This window comes from Pyxicephalus adspersus, chromosome 12 (assembly GCF_032062135.1).
Source record: "Pyxicephalus adspersus chromosome 12, UCB_Pads_2.0, whole genome shotgun sequence".
NCBI lineage: Eukaryota > Metazoa > Chordata > Amphibia > Anura > Pyxicephalidae > Pyxicephalus > Pyxicephalus adspersus.
The window spans coordinates 37,440,262-37,466,004 of NC_092869.1; the positions used below are offsets into that span (position 1 = coordinate 37,440,262).

General features: G+C 40.6%; 1 protein-coding gene and 1 long non-coding RNA gene across 3 annotated transcripts in view; one reads left to right on the forward strand and one right to left on the reverse strand.

The window, feature by feature from the left end:
• LOC140342410 (uncharacterized) overlaps nucleotides 1-25,743 on the reverse strand; it is a 94,174-nt gene that overhangs the window by 5,883 nt on the left and 62,548 nt on the right. The window lies entirely within an intron of this gene.
• INF2 (inverted formin 2) overlaps nucleotides 16,805-25,743 on the forward strand; it is a 47,097-nt gene continuing 38,158 nt past the window's right edge. The window contains exon 1 of one of the 2 annotated variants that reach the window (XM_072428577.1): nucleotides 16,805-17,036. In XM_072428577.1, the coding sequence (XP_072284678.1) occupies nucleotides 17,007-17,036 (30 nt within the window). In that variant the 5' untranslated portion in view covers nucleotides 16,805-17,006. The remainder of the gene's footprint in view (nucleotides 17,037-25,743) is intronic. The other variant, XM_072428576.1, reaches the window with a different exon arrangement.

Below are 25,743 nucleotides of genomic sequence, written 5' to 3' on the forward strand. Positions count from 1 at the left end.
TGTATAGAATGCAATATTCCCTAGACATGGATAAGGTTATGTAGCAAAAATGACTATAAATTGCCTAAATTTAAATTCTGATTCCAAAGAAGTTGTTTTGGCTGGAAATCTCCCCAAGTACATAAGCAAATTTAAAGTAAAGAAGTATTAGATCTTTTCTTGTTTCTTTGCTTTCTCCCTTATTAATGCACAAATCTCCTTTTAATACAGGTGGACTAAGAAAAGGAAGTCAGAACAAAACCTTCCCAATGAGGTCACAGACAGATGAACAAAACAGATCATCTATGCTATCCTTCATAAGGTTGGTGGGGAACTAAAAAGCAATTTTGAGGTATTTGAAAAGTCAATGTTAAAAAACATATTATGGACAGCTAACAGACCCATCCCTGTCAATCACAAGACTGTAATTTCAGTTCCCGTTTTCACACATGACTCTGTTTTCCTGCTAGTGACTGTAAAGGAAGCAGCATGTAATAATTACATTGAATGGATGAAGGATTCTACACGTGTTGCTGTGTGATTCAGCTCAAGTGCAAGACACAACTGCTGACTTCACGGTTTAAAATGCCTGACTTAGAAATGTTGGTATTAATTAAGAGTTACTGATATAATTACCTGTTAATCACACAGGAGCATGATGTGAGTAACAGATGTACTGATCAGGAAACAAACAATTACAGTGTGATAATACATGTGCCAGATGGTGCAAAGCAACTCCAAATGATAAAAAACATTCCTTGCGCGGTTCTAGTAGCGATTGACAGGGCCACTTATGTGTCTAAGTATTCCAAAGCAGAATGGTGCCCAGGCGGAACCAGGGAGGAGAGATTTGGAGCGTTTTTTCACTTACTATTACATGTGCACTGTTGTAGAAATCTCTGCAGCCCACTTATAATGGTACTTACATGCCTGCAGTGACACCAGCTCAATGAACAGGAGAAAATCAGACACCAAAAAGGGATTTTTGGTGAAGAAAGCCCTGCATAAATGTGCAACTGAAATGGCAAGTAATCATCTCAATCTCTCCATCGTGAATTTGGCTGGGCACCATCCAGCATAAAACCAAACGGTTTGCAAAATATTTGCCCGTTGTTCATCCACATATCATGAACCACAACGGGGAAACAACACTCACTCACCAATATATGTAATATGTTATTTGATATTTGATCAGATCATTATTAAATTGCTTCTCTATAGACAGCCTGCTTCACCTTGAACATTGCTCATATGATATTCAAACCATTTAATGGGCAGCACGGTGGCTCAGTGGTTAGCACTCTGGCCTTTGCAGGGCTGCNTCCCAGGTTTGAATCTCAGCCAGGACACTATCTGCATGGGGTTTGCAGGTGCTCCCTGTGTTTGCGTTGGTTTCTTCTGGGTACTCAGGTTTCCTCCCACATTAGCTTCCCCCAAAAAATTGACCTTAGACTGTATTAATAACATATGACTATGGTAGGGACATTTTGATCCCCTTTGAGGGACGGCTAGTGACATGACTATGGACTTTGTACAGTGCTGCGTAATTTGTTGGTGCTATATAAATACTGTATAATAATAATAATTTAGTCATTGGTAAGTAGTGTCAGTAATAAGTGTTAGTTACTAGTCAAGCTTGTGCAATATTTTGCCACTTGGGTATGTTGCTTGCTCAGCAAAAAAGGAGGATTTAGAAATGAGGCACCAAAATTGGCCAAAAGCCCCGGCCATTGCCAATGTATTTTCCTTTGCTGTTCAGCTTCATCCAGATGGTTTAGCTTCCAGCTCGCCTTACAGATGCCATGACCAACAAAGTCACCTTTATTATCCAAAAATGACAAAATAGTTCTGGCTATGGTTGGGATTTAAACCATGATGCTTAAAGTGTGTGGTCGGCCTCAGTTTCTTGCCCATGCCTGGAAGCTATGCCTCAAAAAAGGCAGATGGAAGGTAAAGTGATCTTTTGACAGGTTTTATTTTTTACTTATTACTGGCTTGCTGTATCTTCAATACTACGGTAGGTCTCATTATGGAGATGGCGGTCTTGATTGAACAGCAGGGCTTTCTTTTCTCAGGTCAGAACCTCCAGCAAGGAGAACAGCGAGCAAAAAGCATTCCCAAATCTGACTCTAATGTAAGAACATTACAGCATTCAGGGACAGAAGTGCCTGTGATTCCACATTGCAGATATGCAGACACAGAATTGCCTAGGCACCTTTACATACCTAAAGGAGCTCAGTAGGAATTCAGGACAAATATTAGGCTTTGTAATGCTTTGGCACAATTACCATTTATAAATATTCCCTAGAACACAGGAAACCTTCACTCTTTTATTTCAGTTCCATTTTATCTGTGTTGCCTAAGCAAATCCCCATATTTCAGTTTGGAATTCCAGCATGACTTTTCATTTTAACTGACAGCAATTACAAAAGTTTTACAAAAGCCAAGATGAAAGCTTTTAATGTGGTAATGTCTATGGATCTGTACTATGCCCAGCCCTCGTTATCAGACATACACCTCCAAAGCAAATATATCATTTGTACAGCACACCAGACTGCAAACATTAACGCTAATCAGATTACAGCCGGATAGAGATTATGATGTCTGCAGTTGGCTTTCTATACTAATTCATATGAATATCAGGAACTCAATGCAGGAAGTATTTAATTCATATTATATTATATTTAGTAACAGTCACAGGGTATTCTATATATATATTATAAAGTTGGAATAGGATTGTCAACTTCTGAGGTATGGGGGAACCTCAACTGCATCACCATAGGCTTCATATACTGCATAAATAATGTAAATGTAATAGTAGGCAGCATTGCAAGAGACTGCAAACATACTAAATGATGGTCAGAGACTCAGACATGCTACAAGTTTAGTTGGAGACTAGGGACTAATATATTTGGCCAATAGGGATTACTACTATCACCCCTTACAAATCAATTCTTCCACTTCCACTACAGGCTGCTGGGGTCCCAGGGCAACAAAACACGTACCAAAGGGCTGCAGGCAGGGCAAAACGGAGTTAGAACTCGTGTCAAGTCTGTGGTACCATTAGTGAGATGACACCAAGACAAGAAAAGAGGAGAATGGGTACAAAAAGACCAAGATGGTGTGGTTTACAAAAGCTGTTATCATTGAAAGCCTACGATAGCGAGGAGTGTGGAAAATTAAAAACGTTTTATTATTTCTTGCCTAGCAATTCAAAAAGTAAAAACAATGGCAATTTAACAGTTGTTTATCTAGGCCCATTTTTTTCTTTTAATACAATACTCATCTTCTTTTTGTCACTGTACCCTGCCGACGCATTGCTCCATAATCCAATGCCAATCCTTCTCCAGGTTGAATTATGAAAATATACGTGCCCACTAAATCAGGGTGTCATGGACCAGGCCTCCAAGGGCAGGTCATCAAGAGAACCGGTTTGTTGCAATATAGTTAGGACCAGCCCACTGCTGGAAGAATAATGGACACCGGGAGAGGGTTTTATCCAATTATTTGTTCTCTCTGACTTTTGCTTGCATATGTGCTGGCACTTACCCATACCTAAGAATGCTGCCTGATACAAACATTTCACAGTTTTGGGCATGTTCACCACAATATAAGGCACAAAACACACTAAAACAATAAAAACAAAAAAGATGAAAGACCATTTAAACTATTTATTTATGTATGGTGTAAAACCAAATTTCAATACATGCACATTTTCCAAAATTAAATCTCTAAAAATATTCTGAAAAAACCCTAATGACCCTGCCAGAAATGCAGTCAGATGATAACTTGCTGACAACACTGCTACTGCTGCACTGAAATCCCAATCAGTAGACCTGATTTAATAAAGCTCTCTAAGGTTGGAGAGGACGCCCTTTCTTCAGTGAAGCTGGGTGATCCAGCAAACCTGGAATCTGATCCAGCAAACCTGGAAACCCATTCCCGGTTTGCTGGATCAACCAGCTTCCCTGATGAAAGTTTATCTTCTCCAGCCTTGGAGAGCTTTAATAAATCAGGCCCAGTTTTGGAAGTCAGCAGCTTAGTGTTCTTTTTGCATGACCCACACAGGTACTCTTTAGTAATTAAATGTTCCGCAAGAATATATGTGTTGAATCAATGAAATGTATTTAAGATGTAAAGGGTGTATCCCACAACAGCTCACCTATATAGGAGATGAACAAGTCAAAGGCAAGCCTATAAAACAATACATAAAAGGTGAATGATTAACCCTTTTTAATCTTTTGCATCAGCCAAGTGCATAATTCACATGTGAAAAGCCGGAATTGGCCTTAATTGGCCTTTATGAAGTATATCAGCACAACTTTCTTGCTTAAATAAAAGAAAACAATAAGTGTTAAACTGACAGAGAACTACGGCATATTCCCTTGACCACATGTCTTTGTGGTAAAGGATGACACTATGGGGAAATTTCCTCTGTTCCCCAACAGATACCTCCAATGACACCAAACCACGAAATATAAATAACCGAACAGGAAACTTGATTGTGACCTCAGCGGAAAGATGATGATGTATAAATTGACCAAAGAATAAATATCACTATGTGTTAGGAATGCTGCAGGAATATACACATCTAATATACATTAGAACCGGTGTTGATGAACCGGATCCCTTTGAAATGCTTCAAAATCATTCAATATCTATGTATAGGTGCATTCGATCTGCAGATGATCTCAGTCTGATGCATGAGCTTCAAGCAAGGTTTCCATTCTTATAGTATAACATTTGAAAAACCCATCTGATGCAAATAAAAGTCCATTGATACAATCCCTTACACACATGGGAGGAATTCACATATCAGAGCCATCAGATCTTTTGAAAATGTTTCCTGTTAAACTTGGCTTAAGCACCATGGATTGTTAGGCAATGTATACAAAAGCTGCATTATATTTATGTATTTTAGCCTTGTCTGAACACTTGCTGGATGCCTAAGCAGTCCCAACAGGTGTATTCTGGGCTGAGATTCAATCCGACAGCCCAGCTCTGCAGATTGCATCACAAGAAAACTCTATGTACAAGAAAATGCTAGAATGTAGGCCTGAAGTACTGGAAATAGGTGTAGGGCCTCATGACAGGGGGAGGAGTATAGTATTTCGGGTTGCCTGTGGCGGGGGACAAAACTGTTTTGCCTGCCACCGAAATCTTTTTTTTAGGTATTGTGTTAGATTCAGTGAGGATGGAGTGTAGACTTCCGGGGGACAAACTTGAAGAGCTAAAAGTTGCAGTGGAGAGGGCTCACGTCCTGCGCAAGATACATTTGCCTGATTTGCAGTAGTTACTTGGGAAGTTGAATTATACGTGTCGCAATTTGCCAATGGGCAGGATTTTCAGCCGGAGACTTGCAGCAGCTACTGCTGGGGTGAAGGCACCGGGATGGGACATTTTGTGCGCTTGGCGTGGGTTTTGACTATGGGATGCTGGATTTGGTCACTGATTCGGCGGGCAGGTCTGGGTATGGGCCGTACTTTGAGGATAGATGGAGTGCGGATCCGTGGCCTGAGGAATGGCGGGAGCAAGGGTTGTGTAAGAGTTTGGTTCTTTTGGAATTGTTCCCTATTGTGGTCGCGTTGTAATTGTGGGGTGCTTACTGCCAGGATCGCAAAGTAATATTTCACTGTGACAACATGGGTGTAGTAGAGGTGATTATTAAGAATTCTGCGTCCTCTCCTCCAGTAATTTGTTAACTTAGGCACTTGGTGTTGTTGTGTTTGCAGTTTAATGTGCATGTGTGGGCTGTACATATGCTGGGTTGCGAGAATTTAATTGCGGATTCTCTTTCTCGATTCCAGTGGTCTCGCTTTCGTGAATTGCCACCAGAGGCAGAGGAGCAAGAGACCCCTTGTCCGGTGGAGGTTTGGAGCGTTGTCTGGGGGTCATCGCAGACTTGATCCAGATGTCGGTATGTACGGGTACGTGGAAGGCTTGCGTTGGTGTGTAGCGGGAATGGTTCTATTTCTTGGAGAATGAAGGGGCTGGAGTTGAGCCGCCAGGAGGTGAGGTGTTGTTGTTTTTGGTCAGTAATTTTCAGAATGGAGTTTCAGGTAGTGCTATGAGTAGAAAATTGTCAGCCTTGGCCTTTTTGTTTAGATGGATAGGGTGGGCAGACGGTACAAAAAATTTTGTGGTTAGACAGGCATTGAAGGGCTATAGGAGGGACAGTGTGAGGACAGACACCCGCAGGCCGGTGTCTTTCGAGATGTTAGGTGAGTTGGTTTGTCAGTTGACTGGGGTTTGCGCTAATTCTTTTGAGGTTGTTTTATTCAGGGCGGTGTTTGTTCTCACCTTTTTTGCCACCTTGCGGTTGGGGGAAGTGGTGAGTCCTAACAGGTCCAGGGTGGGTGGCTTGAGTTTGGCTGATGTGTAGGTGGAGGCTGGTCGTGTGTTGGTGTGGGTGCGTAGATCCATAATGGATCAATTAGGCAGGGGTGCACGCTTGGAGCTGGGCGGCTTGGTGGGTAATGGCAGTGTGTCCTGTTCACGTGGTGGGTGAGTATTTACGGATTTCAGGTGACAGGCCTTTCTTTATCCATGAGGATAGGTCATTTGTGACTCATTTCCAGTTCAGGGCAATCTTCAATCGATGTGTAGTGGGCACAGGCAGGAATGCTGGTGAGTATTTCTCTCACTCCTTTCGTATTGGGGCCGCCACGGAGGCGGCCAGGTGGGGCTGGGGCCTGAAGCGATTAAACGGATTGGCCGTTGGAAGTCGAATCGTTTCAGGCTCTATGTACGTCCTACCTTGTTGTAAATTATGTTTTAGTTTTGGGGTCCTGTTTTTTTGGGGAGCTCAATGGTCAATTTTATTGTGTCTGGATGTGCTTTGATTTACAGTGCAGGTTCAGAGGAGTGCATCATGTAGATTTTGGGACACTCTTTTGTCTATTGGGGAGTACGGCTAGCAGATGTGTGGCAGAATAGTCGTCAGTTGGGTTTCAGTCAGAGCTGGCTTCTGTTCGATGGATAGATATTCCTGGGATGCAGTGGAGCCGGGTGGTTCCTGAGATCAACAGGTTTGAGCGCTTGGATAGGCCGCCTGCTGTTTTGTTAATACATGCTGGGGGAATGACATGGGGGTGAGATCCATGCGGGAACTGATTAGGGACATTAAGTTTGACTTCCTGCAGCTTCGGAGTGCCTTTCCTGGAACGGTGTTACTGTAGTCTGACATTGTGGCGCAGTGGGCCCGGCGGCAGGCATGGTCAGTGGAGCGGTTAAAAAAAGCGCGGATTAAGGTAAACAGGAGGTGGGGCTCTTTGTAGTTAGGATTGGAGGTATGGTGGTTAGGTATTGGGAGTTGGAAAGAGAGCCTGGCTTTTTCCTGAGTAGTGATGGTGTGCATTTAAATGCAATTGGTTCGAACTTGTGGTTGTTGAGTTTGCAGGTGGGTTTGCAGAGGGCATTTCGGGTGTAGCAGTGCTCATAAACATAAGGTAATATGTTTGCAGCTGGTGGCGTTTTTTTGATAGGTCCAGGAGAGTTTAAAGATTTGTTGACAAAACAAAAAGGGTGTGGGACCCATCACAGTATGGAGTTCCTGTTAATTGGAGCCCTGCATGACACTGGGTTGTTGTGGGGGCTAAGAGAGAGATTGATTTATCCGGTAAGAGCCTCTGAGCCTGTGTGGTAACGGCTGGGGGCTTGGTTGGTAAGCGGAAAGATAAGGGTTAAGAGTTATTAGATGGGGTTACTCTCATGGACCTAAACAGGATAAACATAGATTTGCATACTTGACTTAATAAAAAGGGCAGCTATGGCCAATTTATCCCAAAAAAGGTGGTTGTGTTTTTATTTAGGGGCGTATATAGCATGTGGTGGGATGGATTGGTGTAAAAGAGCAGCGAGTGGAATGATGGCTAAATGGATAGCATTCTCATCTTGCAGCAACAAGGTACCAAGGATCCCTCTCAGAGAGAAATACAGTCTATATGAAGTATTTTCTCCCCAAGTTTGCGTACGTTTTCCTCCCACATTCAAAAACATACTACACCTAAACATGGACTTTAACAGTTTTAGGGACATCAGACTCTGTGCTTCTCTAAGGATTCAGTAGTGGCATAACAATGGACTATAAAACTCTGTATAAAAGTTCAGCACTAAATATATAATAATAAATTATTGCAATTGTCAAAATAGTATAGTGGAGGAGCCTGCAGACACTGTCCATGTAGATCAGTTTTACCTGATGGAATAGAAGAATGATAAATACACAATGGGCCAGATTTATTAAAGCTTTCCAAGCCTGCAGAGGATACACTTTCATCAGTAAAGCTGGGTGATCCAGCAAATCTGCAATAGATCTAGTTCAGGATTGAACACATTTGCTAACAAATAGCAAATTATTTTTAGGAAATCCAATCCAGGTTTGCAGGATCACCCAGCTTCACTGATGAAAAAGTGTATCTTAATAAATCAGGCCCATTATTTTAGGAGTTTCTATGGATTGAGCCATTTGGACCAATCCAACCCAATACTCCTGCACTGGAAGGATGCCAAGTGGAAAAATGCAATGAGTACTGGGCACTTCCATTTCCCAGTTGGCTATAAAGGGACATTGAAATGAAAATAACATTACTACACAAATTAGGAACCACAAAGGAAGCCAAATAATAATAAATAGGATTGCATATACAGGACTCTGATGATAGAGATCAGACATCATTTAAAATTAAATTATATCACCAAAGTAAATATAGGAAGTTAATGTAAAGCAGTCGTCAAGTTTCCATTATCCGGTCTATAGATGTGGCATTCCCCTTAACATATTTCACAGTGTCAGAGATCATGGAATCTAAAGAGGTTTATCAGTGTCATCTATCATATTAACATTCATCTACAGAATTTGATTAGACTTGAATGCTTGATTTTGAAAGGCTATAATTTCTCTTGAAATAGAAACAGGGCACAAGCTGTAACTATGGCAGCCGTACCAGTCTTACATAATACGAACAGGCAGCTACTGTTTTAACAGCTCTGTCAGAATTCCCATTTCCCTTGTAAAGTACAATGGAAGTCTATTCTGCTACACAAAAAGGTAGTGTTTATCCTAAACCTCTATATAATGGATGTCTGGGGACAGGAGGGGTAGCATTGTCCTGGATAGAAGGGCTATACATTGACTCGGCTACAATGGCAGGAGGAAAACATGGGTGGCAATGTGTTTGATGGCACAAATTGTAGTGCAAAGTACGTAGGTGGCAGATATGCCCTGCCATGGCCTTATTACATACAGCACAAATAATTAAAATAACAAAAATGATTGCTTAAACCCACTTTGTGTTCTTTACCTTTTTTCCTTCCTCATCAGATATAACAAATGCAATCATTTGGAACCGTGGTGGTCGTCTCAGTATAGACAGCGTCAAATATGGGCTCCTGACATTACCAAAGGGCCACACATAATATTCAGTGAATACATTGCTACAGAAAATGGTCAGGAACTATAGCCATTGCGATAGCATTGCCATAGCCAGACTGGTCAGAGACTGTGGACATGTCTATAGGATTTGTTGGAGACTGAGGACATTCATCAGTAGATGGACAGACTGAGGACACGCTACAGAGGACTGGTAGAGACCACGGCTTCTACATAATACAACCCCATCACAAGACAAAGCTTCCACATTTAGGTAGCCCTCCTAAAAATTGCCAGATTTTATCATTGTGGCAGCTGGTTTCGTTATAAAAGAAATAAAATGGGAACTATGGTTCTTGATGGTGGGTATGCTCAGTTGTGCAAGAATTTTGGCTGGGGTTACAGTATATCAAAGGATTTGGGTGATAACCAAAAATAAGTTAACCCCTAGACCTGAAAGTGCAGGATGAAAGATTTGTTACTCAGTTCTACTAAAAAAAATTGATGGGATACATAATACTACTGACATGGATAACCATTGTAAAAGCTTGGACATCTACTAATATTTCTCTGGCTTTGATGAAAGGCAAACTGGATTGGATTATGATAAATGATAGACTAACCTGTATCCTAAATAACAGACTTGGTGTCTTTGATCGGACTCCATGGCAGAATTATAACATGCAGTAGATAATAGTAACTGAAGTGAGAGGGCGTAGGGTTTTTTTTTTTTGTTCTATTGGAAATGAGTTAAAGAGAAAGAGTTAGTTAAAGAGAAAAGGCGGTTCAATATTTTTTATTGCTATATTGTATGTACACATCTTTCCTGGGATGGGATGTGTGAAATTTGTTTTTGTACTTTTGTAGGCTAATAAAAATATTGAAATAGAAAAGAAGAAAAAACAAAATAGAAATGAGTAGAGCACAAATAAATAAGATAGAAATAACAGAAATCATTTAGGTAGAAGCATACATTTCCTTCACTGGCCCAAGCAAGCACCAAAACAGATCAGTGTCTGCACTGTAAAAACATAGGGGCTGCATGTGGTCTCTGGGTTGCAGATTGGGCATCAAGCATTTGGAAGGTGAATAAAAGGTTATAGAAATTAGTGTAGTGAAGCCAAAACTTTATTTTACTTTTTGGACAAAGTAGGTAAAGCGTATGGCTGCTTGTGTATTGTTACAAAGATATTTCTTCACTTCTGGTCCTGCAGGCAGAAGAAGTGGGGTGAAATCTACCCAAAATCAGGGGAATGCTTTATAAATGTTCAATACTCGTTGGAACCAATCCTTAGTGCGCATTTGATGTGACAGTATGGAGAGGGAAATGGAGGCATCTCTGCCTGAGTATAGTATATAAGTGGTTGTTAGAGGTCTGCAGTTTAATGATCTTTCCCAATGCGTGCCATGGGGACATTGTGCTAACCGTAGATTTTTGTTTGCCAGGACAATCATTAACGCCAAATATTTATCATGAGTACAAAAGATTTATATTGTTTTAGTGTATGTGTCCCAAATTTTCCCCTCACTTTTTATTCTGGGGGCAAGGAAAAGTTTTTATCTAAGTATTTGGTTTGTATTATTTGTATATAAAGAAGTAAAATAGAAATCTCTTAGTGTTATGTAGTGATGCCTATGATTACTTTTTGTTTACTTGGCTCAAATGATTGTTAGCAATGTGACTCCATGTGATAATCTGCCTGAGCTAGGAGCATATTTTTAATTCATGGTAGAAATATTTTTTTTACTGTATACCCAAGGTGGTTAATTGACTTTGATATAGGGGGCCCTAAACATTACTAAGGGCCCACACAAAATAATAAATGAATGTAACATTACAGAAATTTGTTAGAGACTGCAGACTTTCAATATGAGGTGGTTACAGACTGTGAGCATGCTGCAAGAGATGATCTCCATCAAAGTATGGGAATGTGCTACACATGAAGGTCAGAGGCTATGAGCAAGTTACAGAAGAGTGCTAAATATCACAGACCCTGGACAGGCACTATCTACATGGAGATTGTACATTCTTCTCATGTTTTTGTGAACTTCTGGGTACCCCGGTTTGCTACATCCCAAAAACATATGATAGATTTGGGAAGCTTCAGCCCAAAAATTGGTCTTAGCTGTGTTAATGACTAGGGTAGGGACATTAGATTGTGAGCTCCTTGGGCAGACAATTATTGAAATGACTATGAATTTGTAAAGCGCTGCATAATATGTGGATGCTATATAAATACAAGATATGATAAATAATGCTTCCACTTTCATGCTCCATACAGCGCCTTTGAAAATTACATATGACAGATTACTCCCAATGGCCTGAGTGGGTAGGACTAGCTTTTGCGGGGGCCCTGAGTGCAGCACAACAGATGCCACAGGTTGGGCATCATGGCTCAGAACAATGTGATCTTATTCTATACAGACTCTAAAGTGCCCAAATAGCTGGTAATAAAAAGTTGTGGTTATCCTTGGCCCCCCTGGGCACCGACCCCCACAGGCCCCGTCATTTTTTCATGTTGTAGAATTGGAATTCTTGATGAATAAAAAGCTCCAGTAGGAAGCAGTAGACATAACACGTGTACATGTTCCATTTGCAGATCAGTAAAAATGCCTCAGTGCTGCCTACGATCACAATCAAGATTTGGAAATCCTCCAAATAGCAGGTAAAGTATGCAGCTTCATTTATCAGGGCGTTTTCTTCACACCCAACTAGAAATTCTTACCTTGTTAAATATGTTATCGGCCCAGAAGATGCAAACTGGGATTAGTAAATACCCCTGAAATAATCATAGCGCCTATATCTGAAAATGTGACCAACATTGGATAAAGCAACAGTGTCACCAACATGAAAATGTAACATGAATATTCACCTGCAAAATAGAATATTAATCTCTCCTGCTGCCTACACTAAAGATCTGGGACTTTCCATTTCTTGTACCCCTACCATGTGCCGTCTTTCCTATGTCAGACCCTATATTACCACTACCACTATGTTACCACTACCCCTACGTTCCATCTGCCCCTATGTTACCACTACCCCCATGTGCCATTGGTCCCTATATTACAACTACCATTACGTTCCGTCGTCCCCTATGTGCCATTGGTCCCTATATAACAACTACCCCTTCGTTCTGTCATTCCCTATGTTACTACTACCACCATGCTCGGTCAGTCCCTATTTTACCACTACCCCTATGTTCTCTCAGTAAACTTACCCATGTCTAAAAGTTCCAGTCGGACCCTATGTTACCACTACCTCTATGTTCCGTCAGCCCCTGTGTTACCACTACCCCTACTTTCCGTCGGCCCCTATGTTACCACTACCCCTATGTGCCATCGGTCCCTATATTACCACTACCATTACGTTCCGTCGGCCCCTATGTTACCACTACCCCTATGTGCCATTGCTCCCTATATTGCAACTACCCCTTCGTTCTGTCATTCCCTATGTTACTACTACCACCATGCTCTGTCAGTCCCTATTTTACCACTATCCCTATGTTCTCTCAGTAAACTTACCCATGTCTAAAAGTTCCAGTATTGCCAAAGTCAAGCTTTTATGGGGGGGTCCGGTACAGAATTACCCCCTCGGATGATGGCCCTGGTCACTGGCCCCTTTATGCAACGTCACTGTAAAAACTGTAACTAGGCAAATGGATTTTATTTAAAGTGATATCATTGTATCCAAAATAGATTTTTTTTCCATAGCAACTTGATTTAGACATGAATGAAAAAAAATGTAGAATTTATTTTATTATTATATTTTAAATGTCCTCAAATTCATTTGTTTCTAGTACTGTACTTAATGCCTGTACTTTTAATGCCTGACTGTCAGCACCATGATATTTCATTTTCTGTATTTAAATTTCACTTCTTGTTATTGGGACATTTTTGCTTGCAAAATATTTTGAAGAGTTAGATTTACTAAGGCGACTTTCTGGCTTGTGATTTAAAACCACATGGATAGTTGCTCCATATAGAGTGCCCCCATATGCACCCGCAGCAGTTTCAGAGTCAACCACAGCGTTTGATAAAGGGTTTGACGTCCAGTTGTAGTACGGTCCACAGCACTGCAAGGGATTATGGGAATTCTCCAGTCCTTCGGCAAGAACTGCAACCATTACCAACACCGCAAAGCAACTGCAGTCAGCCACAACTTTAGGTCAATGAAAGTGGTGGGTCACTGAAGGGCAGCCAGAAGCTACATGCCACATCCATGAACCACAAACCACCACAATGCAACTGCATTCAAACACATGCACAAAGATGTTCCCATCTGCTTCCATGCTGTTGAATTGGAGCAGTTGGGAGTACAATTGAGTGTGCAGTAAAATGCTGCAGTTTAGAATATGGCCTAAAAGAGCCCTTTTTATTTTAAAAGAAGAAATCCAGACAGATATAAAAGACACAGATTAGTACATTTGTATATGTATTTTTACATGTGCAGTCCCTGTTGGCAGTTCTCCAGCATGCAACAGAAGCAAACGTTTATTTGCCTATAAGATGCATGTTGATAGGTGTATAAAAAAGCGGACAGAGAGACGAGCTCATCACTGTGCAGCTGGTGCTCCACCATCCATTCACAGGCTTGGGCAGGTTCAGATCAACCTGGGCTCAGAGAAAGTGGGTTGAATGATGTTGGCCATCAGACTGAGGACATCTTGTGGCAGAAAAAAGTTCTGCAGGGGAGGAATATTGCCTTAAACTTACTTTATTTTTATAACCTAATATTTGTACAGTGTTTTTCCAACGCACATCCATTGTGTAAACCACAATCTGTTCTTTAATTCATAAAATTGAATATTGTCAAAGACTCATTTTATTTAAAAAGAAAATCTAACATTGGAAAAAGAAAGAATGAAATACAGACTCCCTAACCCTAAAACCTTACCAACAAGCAGAAAAAGAATGATGAAAAGGGAAAAAAGAGGAAACCAGCAATGTACAAATGTGCGCTTATTGAGAGAATAGAAATCACTGACCGATTGCTCTGGCTTTAAATGATCATGATGAACTTACCAATGTATTTGATGGGACGGACTTTTGTTTATTACCTATGACTGAAATAGATTGTTTTCCATCAGTGTGTTTGTATCATGTATGTCGGGCATAACTGTAATAAGTCTAAGTAATTGGAAAATTGTACAGAGATGCAAGAAACACAAAGGAGCTCAATATTAAGCAGTAGAATGTAAGTTCTTCAGGGCAGGGTCCACTCCTCCTGTGTCACTGTCTGTATCTGTCTGTCATTTGCAACCCCCTAATACTTTAATGTACAGCGCTGCAAAATATCTTGCCGCTATATAAATACAGTGTATAAAAATAATAATAATACTATGGCTGCACTGTTGCAAGGAAAGAAAGAAAAAGGTAAAATATGCACAGCCGCATGCTTTAAAGGCAGCAAAAAGAAAAAACAAACTAAAAAAGTTATGTAAAATAATTAAAAAGCCCCGTCATGTGACCTATCACAGTCACATCAGCAGCTCCTATCAAATTACAGATCTCTCTTTGCTTCATTGAGCATGAAGAACGGGATGAATGGAACGGTCTGCGGAGTGCATAGCATATTGGTGCACACCAGGGAACACAGAGATCTTCCCTCTCTCCTAAAAATGGGTCCCCAATGTTTGCATTCCGTGAAAACTAAAAATCAAACTTTTTAACATAGGGGAACCCTTAAATAACTTTTAGACCTTCAGGGAACCCCTCCTATATTTTCTATATTAATAGCTTACAGTATAGTGTGGTGGTCATTGGGAAGATTTCCTTTTACGGGATTCAGTCTCCTAATTTGTCCTCATGGCCATTGTCAACGGGATTAAGAGTTTAGGCAATTTTGGTTGTCACCAGAACAGAAAGAGAGGAAATCTTCCAATGGAGACACTTGTACTGATGACAACTCTGTAAGAGGGGATTTCCTCCCTTTGTAGAATTCTCTATTCACTTGCTACTCCAGTGGAATATAATGAAAAAATACTGATGGGACGTTAACCATTTTTTACCCCATTCAAAATAAAAAAGGTTTGAGCTGTAGATCTATTTCAATGGCAGCCCATTAGCTTCACATACATCCCTGCACTCCCTGCTGCTCAGAGAGAGTTAGACTATGTGTATGTGCTGGATGGTGGTCACCCCAGGAAAATTATTATTGTTATAAATAATAAATAATTTATATAGCACAATTTTTTCAGCGCCAACATATTACGCAGCTGTACATGAAATAGGGGTTGAAAATGACAGACAAATACAGACAGTGACACAGGAGGAGAGGACCCCGCCCCGAAGAGCTTACAATCTAAGATGATTGTGATTGTTAATGGTGAAATTCAGCATATGTGCAGCGCTGTACACACAGCACCATTCTGTGCTATGGAAAATGCAGGGAGGAGGAATAAGCCGCTCTGTGTATTAGGGAAGGGAGGACGAGCAATGGGCACCCCATTCAGCTCTTCTCTATAGGTGTACAAAGTGGTCTATCTAGATCAGTCACTCATCAATTCCTTTTGGAGAATTGAAACTTCTGTAAATTTCAGAATGGTGGTGCTCATCTCTAAGAATCATCTGACGCCTGTACATAGCTTTAGTGTTGCACAAGCTTTATGTTGGGCATTGGACCTTCTCCCATCCCCATGTGAGTAATATTATTAATATTATTATGTAGCGCCATCAAATTACACAGCTCTGTACAAAATCCATAGTCATGTCACTAGCTGTCCCTCAAAGGGGCTCACAATCTAATGTCCCAACCATAGCCATATGTCAATAATTCAGTCTAAGGTCAATTTTGAGGGGAAGCAAATTAAACTAACTACATGTTTTTGTAATGTGAGAGGAAACCAGAATACCACAGGAAACATATGCAAACACAGGGAGAACATACAAACTCCATGCAGATAGTGCTCTGGCCAAGATGTGAAACTGGCACCCAGCGCAGCAAAGGCCAGAGCGCTTACCTCTGAGCCACTGAGTACACAAATAAAGAAAAATAGTTAGCTACCACTGGTGTCACTTGGGAAGGGAGCAAGTCCTCCATAGCTGGTTTTTAAATACCAGATGCCAGAGGTGCAAAGGAAAGGTGAGAATGTGTAGCTGGTGGTGCCCCCATTTATGTGCATTGGCAAAGCACCAGCTCATTTACCTCTTGGGATTTTATCCAGTAACTCCAATGGAGCAACACCAAAAAGTTAAAGCCTATGGGATGGATAAGTGCAACATAGTAGCAAAAAATGATTTCTTGTAACTAAACCCTATGGAGCTGAATACTGAGGGAGGGGTGCAATGGAATAGCTGGTTCTGGTCTGGCACAAAAGCTAGCTGAGGAATGCAGAAGTTTTGACTGCCTAGTGACTCCCATCCTCAGTTTGTGTTCAGGAAAAGGGGGGTATGCACACAGGGCTAGCCAGGAGGGATCAGGCTGGGGCGGAACAATCCAGACTGCTGACATAAGCAACGAGTGATTCACTCTCATCACACCCACAGTGCAATCCATTCCTCAGGCTCTCTGAATTACAAGCTAGATCTCTGTCACTTGTTGAACACACAGCAAGCAGCGAACCATTAAGGAGAATACACAGCAGTGGTGGCCTGTCATTGGAACCCCACTGAGGACCATGGTGGAGAGTACTATGGTCAGGAGATACGTTCTGCCAGCATGGAAAAGACAGACGGAGGAACTGTGGGGGTAAGTCGGTGTGAATGAGCAATACAGCAATTCAGAAGTAGAAATTATTCAGCTGTGTGTTGCCAAGCACTTACTAGCCACTGCTGCTTACCTTTGTACAGTTTTTGTGAAGGTTACATGTGTAATGATATACAGGAACACATAACTGCTTGAATTATTTTTCCATCAAAGATGGAAGAGTGTAGATAGGTGTTTGTTGGCGGCTTTTCCTAATTTCTTTTGCCTAATTATTCTACATGGACATTTGGACCATGCAAGTGCGGGGAACTTAGCTCTTGCCCTGCAACGCTGGGGTCCAAGGTTTGAATTTTAGCCAGGACCCTATCTGCTTGGAGTTTCTATGTTCTTCCCATGTTTGCGTATGTTTTTTCTCCATGTAAATTAATTTGCTCCTTCGACAAAAAATGACCCTAGATTGAGGTAGGTTTGTTAGACCTTGAGCCGCTCTGTATTAGGGACTTGCTATGCTCTCTGAAAATTGCTGCGTAATATGTTGGCACTTTATAAATACAAAAGTAGAACAGGTACCAAACTATATTTTGGTGGGAAGATGATATCATACAAGGGATTCTGTAGCTGAGGGCAACTTGCTGGCAATCAATAACCTGCTGCCACGGTATCAAACCCATGGTGGCCAAAGCAGCAAGGGGTCACTCCAACGCTGCTCCCTTGCTGGCGAGCAAGATCCGGCAATGTATTGCCCAGTGAAGGATCAGGTTAGTACTCTTTTTAGCTATGAAATTGTTGCCAAGTTGCCCCAAGTGACAGGGTTGCTGTATGGCATGACCCCAAGTGCAACCATGACCCTATCAAAGGGAACCTTAACCCATACCTGACCTTACCATACCAGTCAGAATTCAGCTAAATTTCTCCTAAATGTAAAACCTCCAGATATTCCTATAATCCACTAGAGAGTGAATATCAGCAGCATTATGTTGTCACTGCCCCCTTGGTGTCTTCACAACAAAAATCCATGAAGAAAAGTGAGCTCATGAGTTGTGGGTGTCAGGGACAGACCACGTGTAGTGTAGAAACCATTTGCAGAGTTAAGAACAGCAATTAAGATCTGGCAAGCAGCCCAACCTACTGCATGCTATTGAAAATGTCTAGAGAATGTTTTGGGTGAAGTGCCAGTGGAAATCTTAAGTATATACTTAAAATAGGAAAAAGTCTTTTATGGGTACAGCTTCTAAAAAAACAAAATCTACTACCCTGTCATTATTCATTGAGACCTTGTGCTTAGATACATACAATACTCTATGCAATATTCTATGGTTGCATTTTTATGTATTTATCCTGTATCTAAAATGGATCAAGTGCTGGTTGTACACATTAAAGTAGATTGTACAATCACATTGTAAATTTCCTCATTGACTAGATATTGATTTAATACATTGTTTAGGCTGCCTCCTAAACCCTGTACAGACTAATGGGTGCTGTTCTGTTTTATGGAGAGGGGAGGATGAGCATGTGGCACCCCCCTGTGTTTTTACTCTAGGAAAGCACAGTGGTCACCCCTGAACGGCCGTTCTTCAGTCCACCATTGTCCATCATGACCACGAGTTCTGAGTTGTATTTACCATACATGTTACAGAATATTGAATATTCTGTCTTGGTGTGAATAATATAACTTTAATGGTATATTGTGCATTAGATCTTCAATGTCTGTCATTTTGGCATTTTATTGGGGATTCCAGCAATCAGATATACTTTTAACTTCGGGTGTTCCCAATTCTCCAGCTGCAGTCTCCACAAAATACAAAATCCAGCAGAAAGTGCAAAAACTCATTATAAATGTTGTGCATGCAAAATCAAGAAATCCATTGCAGAGATCTTACCGCCAGAATCCATAAATGATGGCACTTCATCCACTAAAAACAGCAATACCGGTTTGGGTGGAGTGTTCCTTTATTTCTACAACAGCTCATAGTGAAAGTGTACATAAACACAGCGTCAGAACAGCACATTGAGAAACGCCTCTGTCCTCAGTCTGAAAATACCCTCTGGGGATACCTGTCCTAATGCATACATACTTGTGGTTGGATAAGTGGAAGTGATGCATGTAGAATGAACCTGTGATAAGAAGAACGGTGAGGCCAATACAAGATAGGAAGTACTTAGTAGCTGTGCAAACATTTAAAGAATTCCTGACTTACCTGATCATTAACTGTAACTGATCTGACAGCTAAGTCAAGAATGTTATAAAGAATAACTGTACAAAGAATACAGTGCTCCCGGTATAGATATATAGATGACGCACTTGCTCTAGTGTATTTAAATATGTGCATTGGAGATTATCTCTTAAAAATATATAGGAAATACATTCTATTAATTCAGTCACTGTCCAGGATTAATTAATATCTAAAGCCTAGGAAAATATAAAAGCAAACACAAATAAAATAGAAAAAGAAGGGAAATATGAGGATAGATCACAAATTCTATTATAAAGTAGTTGTATTAGTTTTCCTGCTAAGAACATTTTCTTGAAGTACAAAAACACCTTAATTCTCTGAAAACTCTTATGTCTATGTAAAATCCTGTGCACTGAAATGAAATCTCAACAATGTGATCTATAAAGCAATGGCTTTCTATATGGAAGTGAAGGCAAGAGAGTGGTGTTTAAAATCCAAAACAGCGAATAGGCCCTGGGGGGACAATGCTGTTTCTCCATGAATATAGCATGGTGTGTAACCATAATAAAGGAAGTATTGGCAGAACCATCAAGGGAAAAGAAGCTTGAACAGGGAAACCAATGCAACCACCATATGAGAGGACTGGCACACTACAATATATTAAATATTTGTAGGTGGGTTTATATACAAATTTGTATATGCTTTAACAGTCAGCCAAACCTAAAAAAAAGAAATACTTTCCTACTGTTTCAGTAATGTTCATTCTAGATATTGCTTGGTATACCAGGCCACCTTGCTGTATAAAACTTCTTTGGTTGCCAATAACCTGGTTTTACCAGAACATACAACACCAGCCAAGTATTGTCCAACCCCTCTTATTTAAACCAAGGAATTCACACTGCTACACCCAACTCTTGTCAACAAGATGAATCTAAATGAGGAACACAGTGCACCAAAAAATAGTTGGCAAGAGGTTGCATTCCCCAGCAAAAGCCTAGCCCATTCTGGCTAAAAGGAAATTAGGATAACACAGATTAAAACACCTTCTACATTTTACCATAGATGGTGAGTTTCCTGAGAACCATTTATGAAGTATTTTGGTTCTCTTGATCTGTCTCAGCTACAGATGGAAGTCATTACTCACAAGGATTATGCAAGGCCCTGTATACCCACCCCTGGCCTTTGGGCTCTGAGGTTTTACAGAAATAAGCTGGAAAAATGGATGTTAAAAACAAGGGAAGACTTCACAAAGTAACATTTAATTTTGGAGACAAACAACTTTTTATTCTTTTTTTTTTCTACCTAGATGAGTCATTTTTCTACTTGGCAGAAGGAAGTTCATGGAAAGAAAAGCAATTTCTGAGTTTGTTTAATAGAAGCTAATACGTGGACTGAAAGGGTTCCAGAGATATAAATGTCTTCTTTTTCAAACAAACATTGAGTTGTTTGAACAAGTTATATTTAAAATGTAAAGGTAATATGGCAGATATATGAAAGTAGAGTAAATAATATATATAATTTATAATGTCAGAGAATAATACCAACAGTCAGTGAAAACCCATGCAAGATAATGGATTGGCCTACACCCCACCAACACCATAGGTCAACCTGACAAGGTAGCCTGTAGATATACTGATATATCTTTTGATTTTGGTGCCATAATTTATCCTGTTGAACCATTTAGCTTCCAAAAGCATCAGTTAGTCCATAAGAAATATATTTTAATAGGACATAGTGGTGAGAAACCCCATGACACTTTTCAAGTGATGACCACTCCAAATGTGAGATCCTAATTCCTGTTCTGTCCACCTAGAAGTTTTTAATGTTCTTGCTCACCATTGGGTCTATTGAGGTATATAAAAAATCCATCAGGGAAAATAAGATCTCTATATGGGCCAGGGCAGGTGTGTAAATCCAGAAACCCAACACAGATATTTCTTGAGCTTAGGCTGTACGCTTTGCTTGCTTCATGGCACAAGGAGGGTAAATTTTTAGATTATTGAACTAAAATAAAACAAGGAAGAATATTGCAGGATCCATCAACTTTGGATCCATCCATCTAAAAGATCCTTGAGAACCACTATTGGGCTTCAATTTTGTTGGTGACACCATTGAGGAAGATTCATTCACTTCCTGTACTTTTGACACCCACACAAGGGTGCAGTTGTCAACAGGGTAAGAAAATGGTACTAGCAATAAGAACATTGGACATGATTTAATAAAGCTCTCCAAGGCTGGAGAGGATACTCTTTCACCAGTGAAGCTGGGTGATGCAGTAAACCTGAAACAGATCTGGTCAAGGATGAAAAACATTTGCTAACAAATAAATTACTTTTAGGAAATCCAATCCAGGTTTGCAGGATCACCCAGCTTCACTGAGGAAAGTGCATCCTCTCCAGCCTTAAAGAGCTTTAATAAATTAGGTCCATTGATAGAAGTTCTCCCTTTCACCACTAAAACTTTAACCCTTCCCTGATATTCTAAAATGAAAGCATTTGCATATTTGCATAGCTCCCATCTGTGTCATTTGGATGGACGGTCTGTTTTTGGAACCAAATATCAATATATGCTGAACACATAGAGATAAGACTGAGCACTGTCTAATCGGGCAATTATCACTTGTATGAGTAGTTTTAGAGATATGGCCGTATCATTGCATATCATATAGCCTGGGAAATCCACCAATATATCTTCATAATTTATCTGTTAAGGAAATCCATAATTTATCAGATTGAAAAATAGTTTTAAATGAACAATAGACTTTGAACTGGTTTTAGTTTTAATGGGCACGTCTCCTGTACTTTACAATAAAGTGGTCAGGATAAACAAACACATAAATATAGCCTCATGGGGATTAATCTGCAGGCGACATGAACTTCCGATACAGATGCTATTGTCATCCGCTGGATTTCCTTTCTGAGTCACCAGCAGTCTGTGAGCAGTGTTAGGAAATACTTGTAGAGAATTGAATAGGGAAATTAAAACTTCAAATATAATGGACTGTAAGACATTTCAGACAAATTGCACCTAAGGCAGTGTTTCTCAACCAGGGTTCTTCCAGAGTTTGCTAGGAGTTCCTTGAGCAATGAGCAGTTTGTGCCTCTGAGGTCAGTTTAAGTGACACCAATTATCTTTTTGGCTATCTGTAAGGGTGCCATTCTTCCCAATGCCTAGCAATGTAAGAGACATTCTTCCCACTGACCACCACATTAATATACTGTGAGCTGGATATAAAGTAATTATAGCAGGGGTTCCCTGAAGACCATGAAATTCCCTGAAGTTATTTTAAGGGTTTCACCCTGCTCTAAGGTGACCAGAAACCAAATTGTCGGTGTTGGGTTGGTATGCAGAGTAAAACCCTTGGTTCTTTCCATTATAGAAAATGGAAGGGTCTTGGGCATAGAGTATAGAACATAGACCATTTCTATACGTGATGGAATCAAAGGCCAGCAGGCACTGTGTATAAACAATAATTGTGACCCAAATGTATACCAACTACAAGGATTGATCAAAAGATAGAGTTGAAGAAAGACCTTTAGGCTTGCCCAGACCTCTGTTGTAGTCCATATTGTGGAAGTGGAGTCAAATATTGAACAATTCCAATTCTTTTCCAGTTCAAATGATGTCAAAAAGGAATTAAAGGGTTTTAAATGCTTAAGTGCTGTGTAAAGGCAGTGCATGCATTCTGATTGCACTTGGCTATCACAAACCTGTAGTATGGTTAGACCATACCAAAGATAAACCGACCACCCCAGATTATATAATTGTCATTACAGAACACATTACAGTAACAAATGCTAATTGCATGGATATCCAGCTACAGGACTGGATTTTGTCTCTTTTTGGCTTACTGTAAGTGCTTTCCACCTTGGCTCTTACACCACCCCCACAATCCAACTTCCCCCATTGATCCTCCAAGCAGCCAGAGGACATTATGGGAGAGGACAACAGAAGTTATGTGATCCCAGAGGTAATCCAGCCACAATGCAGACTGAATGGGTCCTGGATTGCAAGCAATCAGGGACTATTTTAAAGGGCACTTGCCATGAGATAATAATGAAGGCTTCCATAGTCAACCAGAAAAAGCTTGTTTACTGGCTGACATTGACACTTAAGCTTAAATACTGTGAGGATCAGACCCAGAATATTTAGAAATATTCTTATTATTATTATTATTCAACAGGATTTATATAGCACCAACATATTACGCAGCGCAGTACAATAAATAGGGGTTGCAAATGACATACAGATACAGACAGTGACACAGGAGTAGGAGGGGACCCTGCCCCAAGGAGCTTACAATCTAGGACGTGGTGGAAGTAACACGCAATAGGAAGAGAGATATGGAATAGTGGGAAATAGTAAGGGTTTCAAAAGACAGAAGAAGACGGGTAGGCAAGTTTGAAACAATGAGTTTTGAGTGCAGAAATTTGGAGCAAGCCGAATAGGACAGGGGAGACATTGCAGAGAGTCAGGGCAGCTCTAGAAAAGTCTTGGAGCCGTGCATGTGATGAGGTTATGAGTGAGGAAGTCATTAGTAAGTCTTTGGAGGAGTGAAGAGAGCGGCTGAGGGAGTATTTGTTTTACCAGGTCAGAAAGGTAAGTGGGACAAGATATAGATATTCCAAGACTCTTACAGCATGCTGGTTTCTGGTCTTTGTTTCAAAATATTGAAAGCATTGCCAGCCTCTATATTTCTTACATGGCAGCTTCACTTTACTGAAAAGCATCAGCTGTAAAACTTGCAATGCATGGAAGATTTCCTCTAACTTCCTGTTGCATCATTGGAACGGGAGCTAAAAAAAAGTTCCCCCAATGGTGCACAGACAACAAAAAGGATTTGATAGGGGTTTTACCCTACTCTACTTCCCAATGGCTATAGATACACTTGAAAGAAAAGGAGGCGAGTGATAGATGATGCAAATTATTACTTTCATTGTGAGGAACCTTTAATAAGAGAAAAATGTGAATATCCTGAACACTGGCCGTGACGATGACCCACTGGCCAATGTTTGCTTGTATCAGGCCAGCTGCATTTTAGGTAAAGTTAGGATGAAAATGACGAGCCCGGGGCCAGAATTTCCCAAACAAGTGCACAGTGGCAGCCGTTATATTTTTACGATGTTAGCACACAGAACAGATAGGTGCCGAATGCGAGATGATTCCTGAAAATTTATAACACACTTCTTTTCAGGCTGAAATAAACATAGTTAAATATTAATATTCATCGATGTCTCCGATAGCCATGAGCAGCAGGCTCACATTCTGGTAACCACAGCACGGTGCCAATCTCCATTGCAGACTCACCAATATGGAGATGTGCGTGCATATGTTTTACTGTCATGGTGCGCTGCTTCAGCTGCGTTATCTGCCTGTACCATGTGATCTTCGTTCTGTGTCAGATCCAACATAAAGGAAAGAGATTAAAATGTACAAACCCGGCTTATTGTGAGGAAATAAGTGGCCCTGTTATCTGGGTGCCCATTTGTTCCTACTCAGAAGCATAACAGCTCTAATAAAAATGTGCTGGGAAATGGCTATGTGGCCTATTATTGTATCAAGGACCAGCTGAAGTCAAATAAATAAAAATGCAGCAAAAAAGGCACTGCAGTAAAAAAAAAAAAAACTTAATTTTCCATTACAGCAGTTGTATAAATATGATTGTTTAAATATGATTGAGCAGTCCAATAGATGTACCTTCTATACCAGGGGTGTCAAACTCTGGCCCAAGGGCCAAATCTTTGGCCCCCCCAAAGAATTCCAAAAAAGGAATTAAGTCTGGCCCGCCCGCTACTACGTATTGCAGCGAGTTTAATTCCCGGCATCACTCGCGTCTATAGACCAGCGGCCTATGCCTGGCACTGCAGTGTTGTTCTGTCCTACTGACGCAAGTAATGCCGGGTATTATAGTCTTGGCAACACTCGCGTCTATGGAACAGGAGGTGAGATATCTCTGCCGCTTTGTGCCCCCCTCTCACATCACAGGCGCCTACAGTAATATATTGTAATTGTAGTTCTGCATGCAAATGATGGAAGCGGCAAAGCAATTAACCCCCCTAGCGGTATTCCTGAGTGTGACTCGAGATTAATGCTTTTTGCCTTAAAAATCCACCCGAGTCTCACTCAGGGTAGCTTTTAAAAAAAAATCCACTTACCTTGCCTTGTTGGTGTCCCCCGGCGTCCTGCTGCTCTCCGCAGGTCCTAGGGACACGTCCTTCCTCCTCGATCTCCAGCTGGCAAATGCAGCGACAATCGCCAGGGTTTGACATCGGTGCAGGCGGGAGGATCGGCGGGAAATTCAAATAGTTTTGTATTTTTTATTTTTTTAACAAAACAAATTTTTGTGTTTTGGTATTTAAAGTTTAATAATTAATTTGTTAAACTTAATAAATGTCGGTGAGTTATGCCTAAGAACAATAGCCTACAATGAAAAATAAATTTCCATGCAAAAAATTGTACTGCTTTATGCATGGAAATTTGGACGGAATTAGACCGCTAGGGAGGTTAATTTGAATCTTCTATATCTGACAGTACCAACAGCACTAAAAACAATGGGTTTGATCGTCCCAACTGTA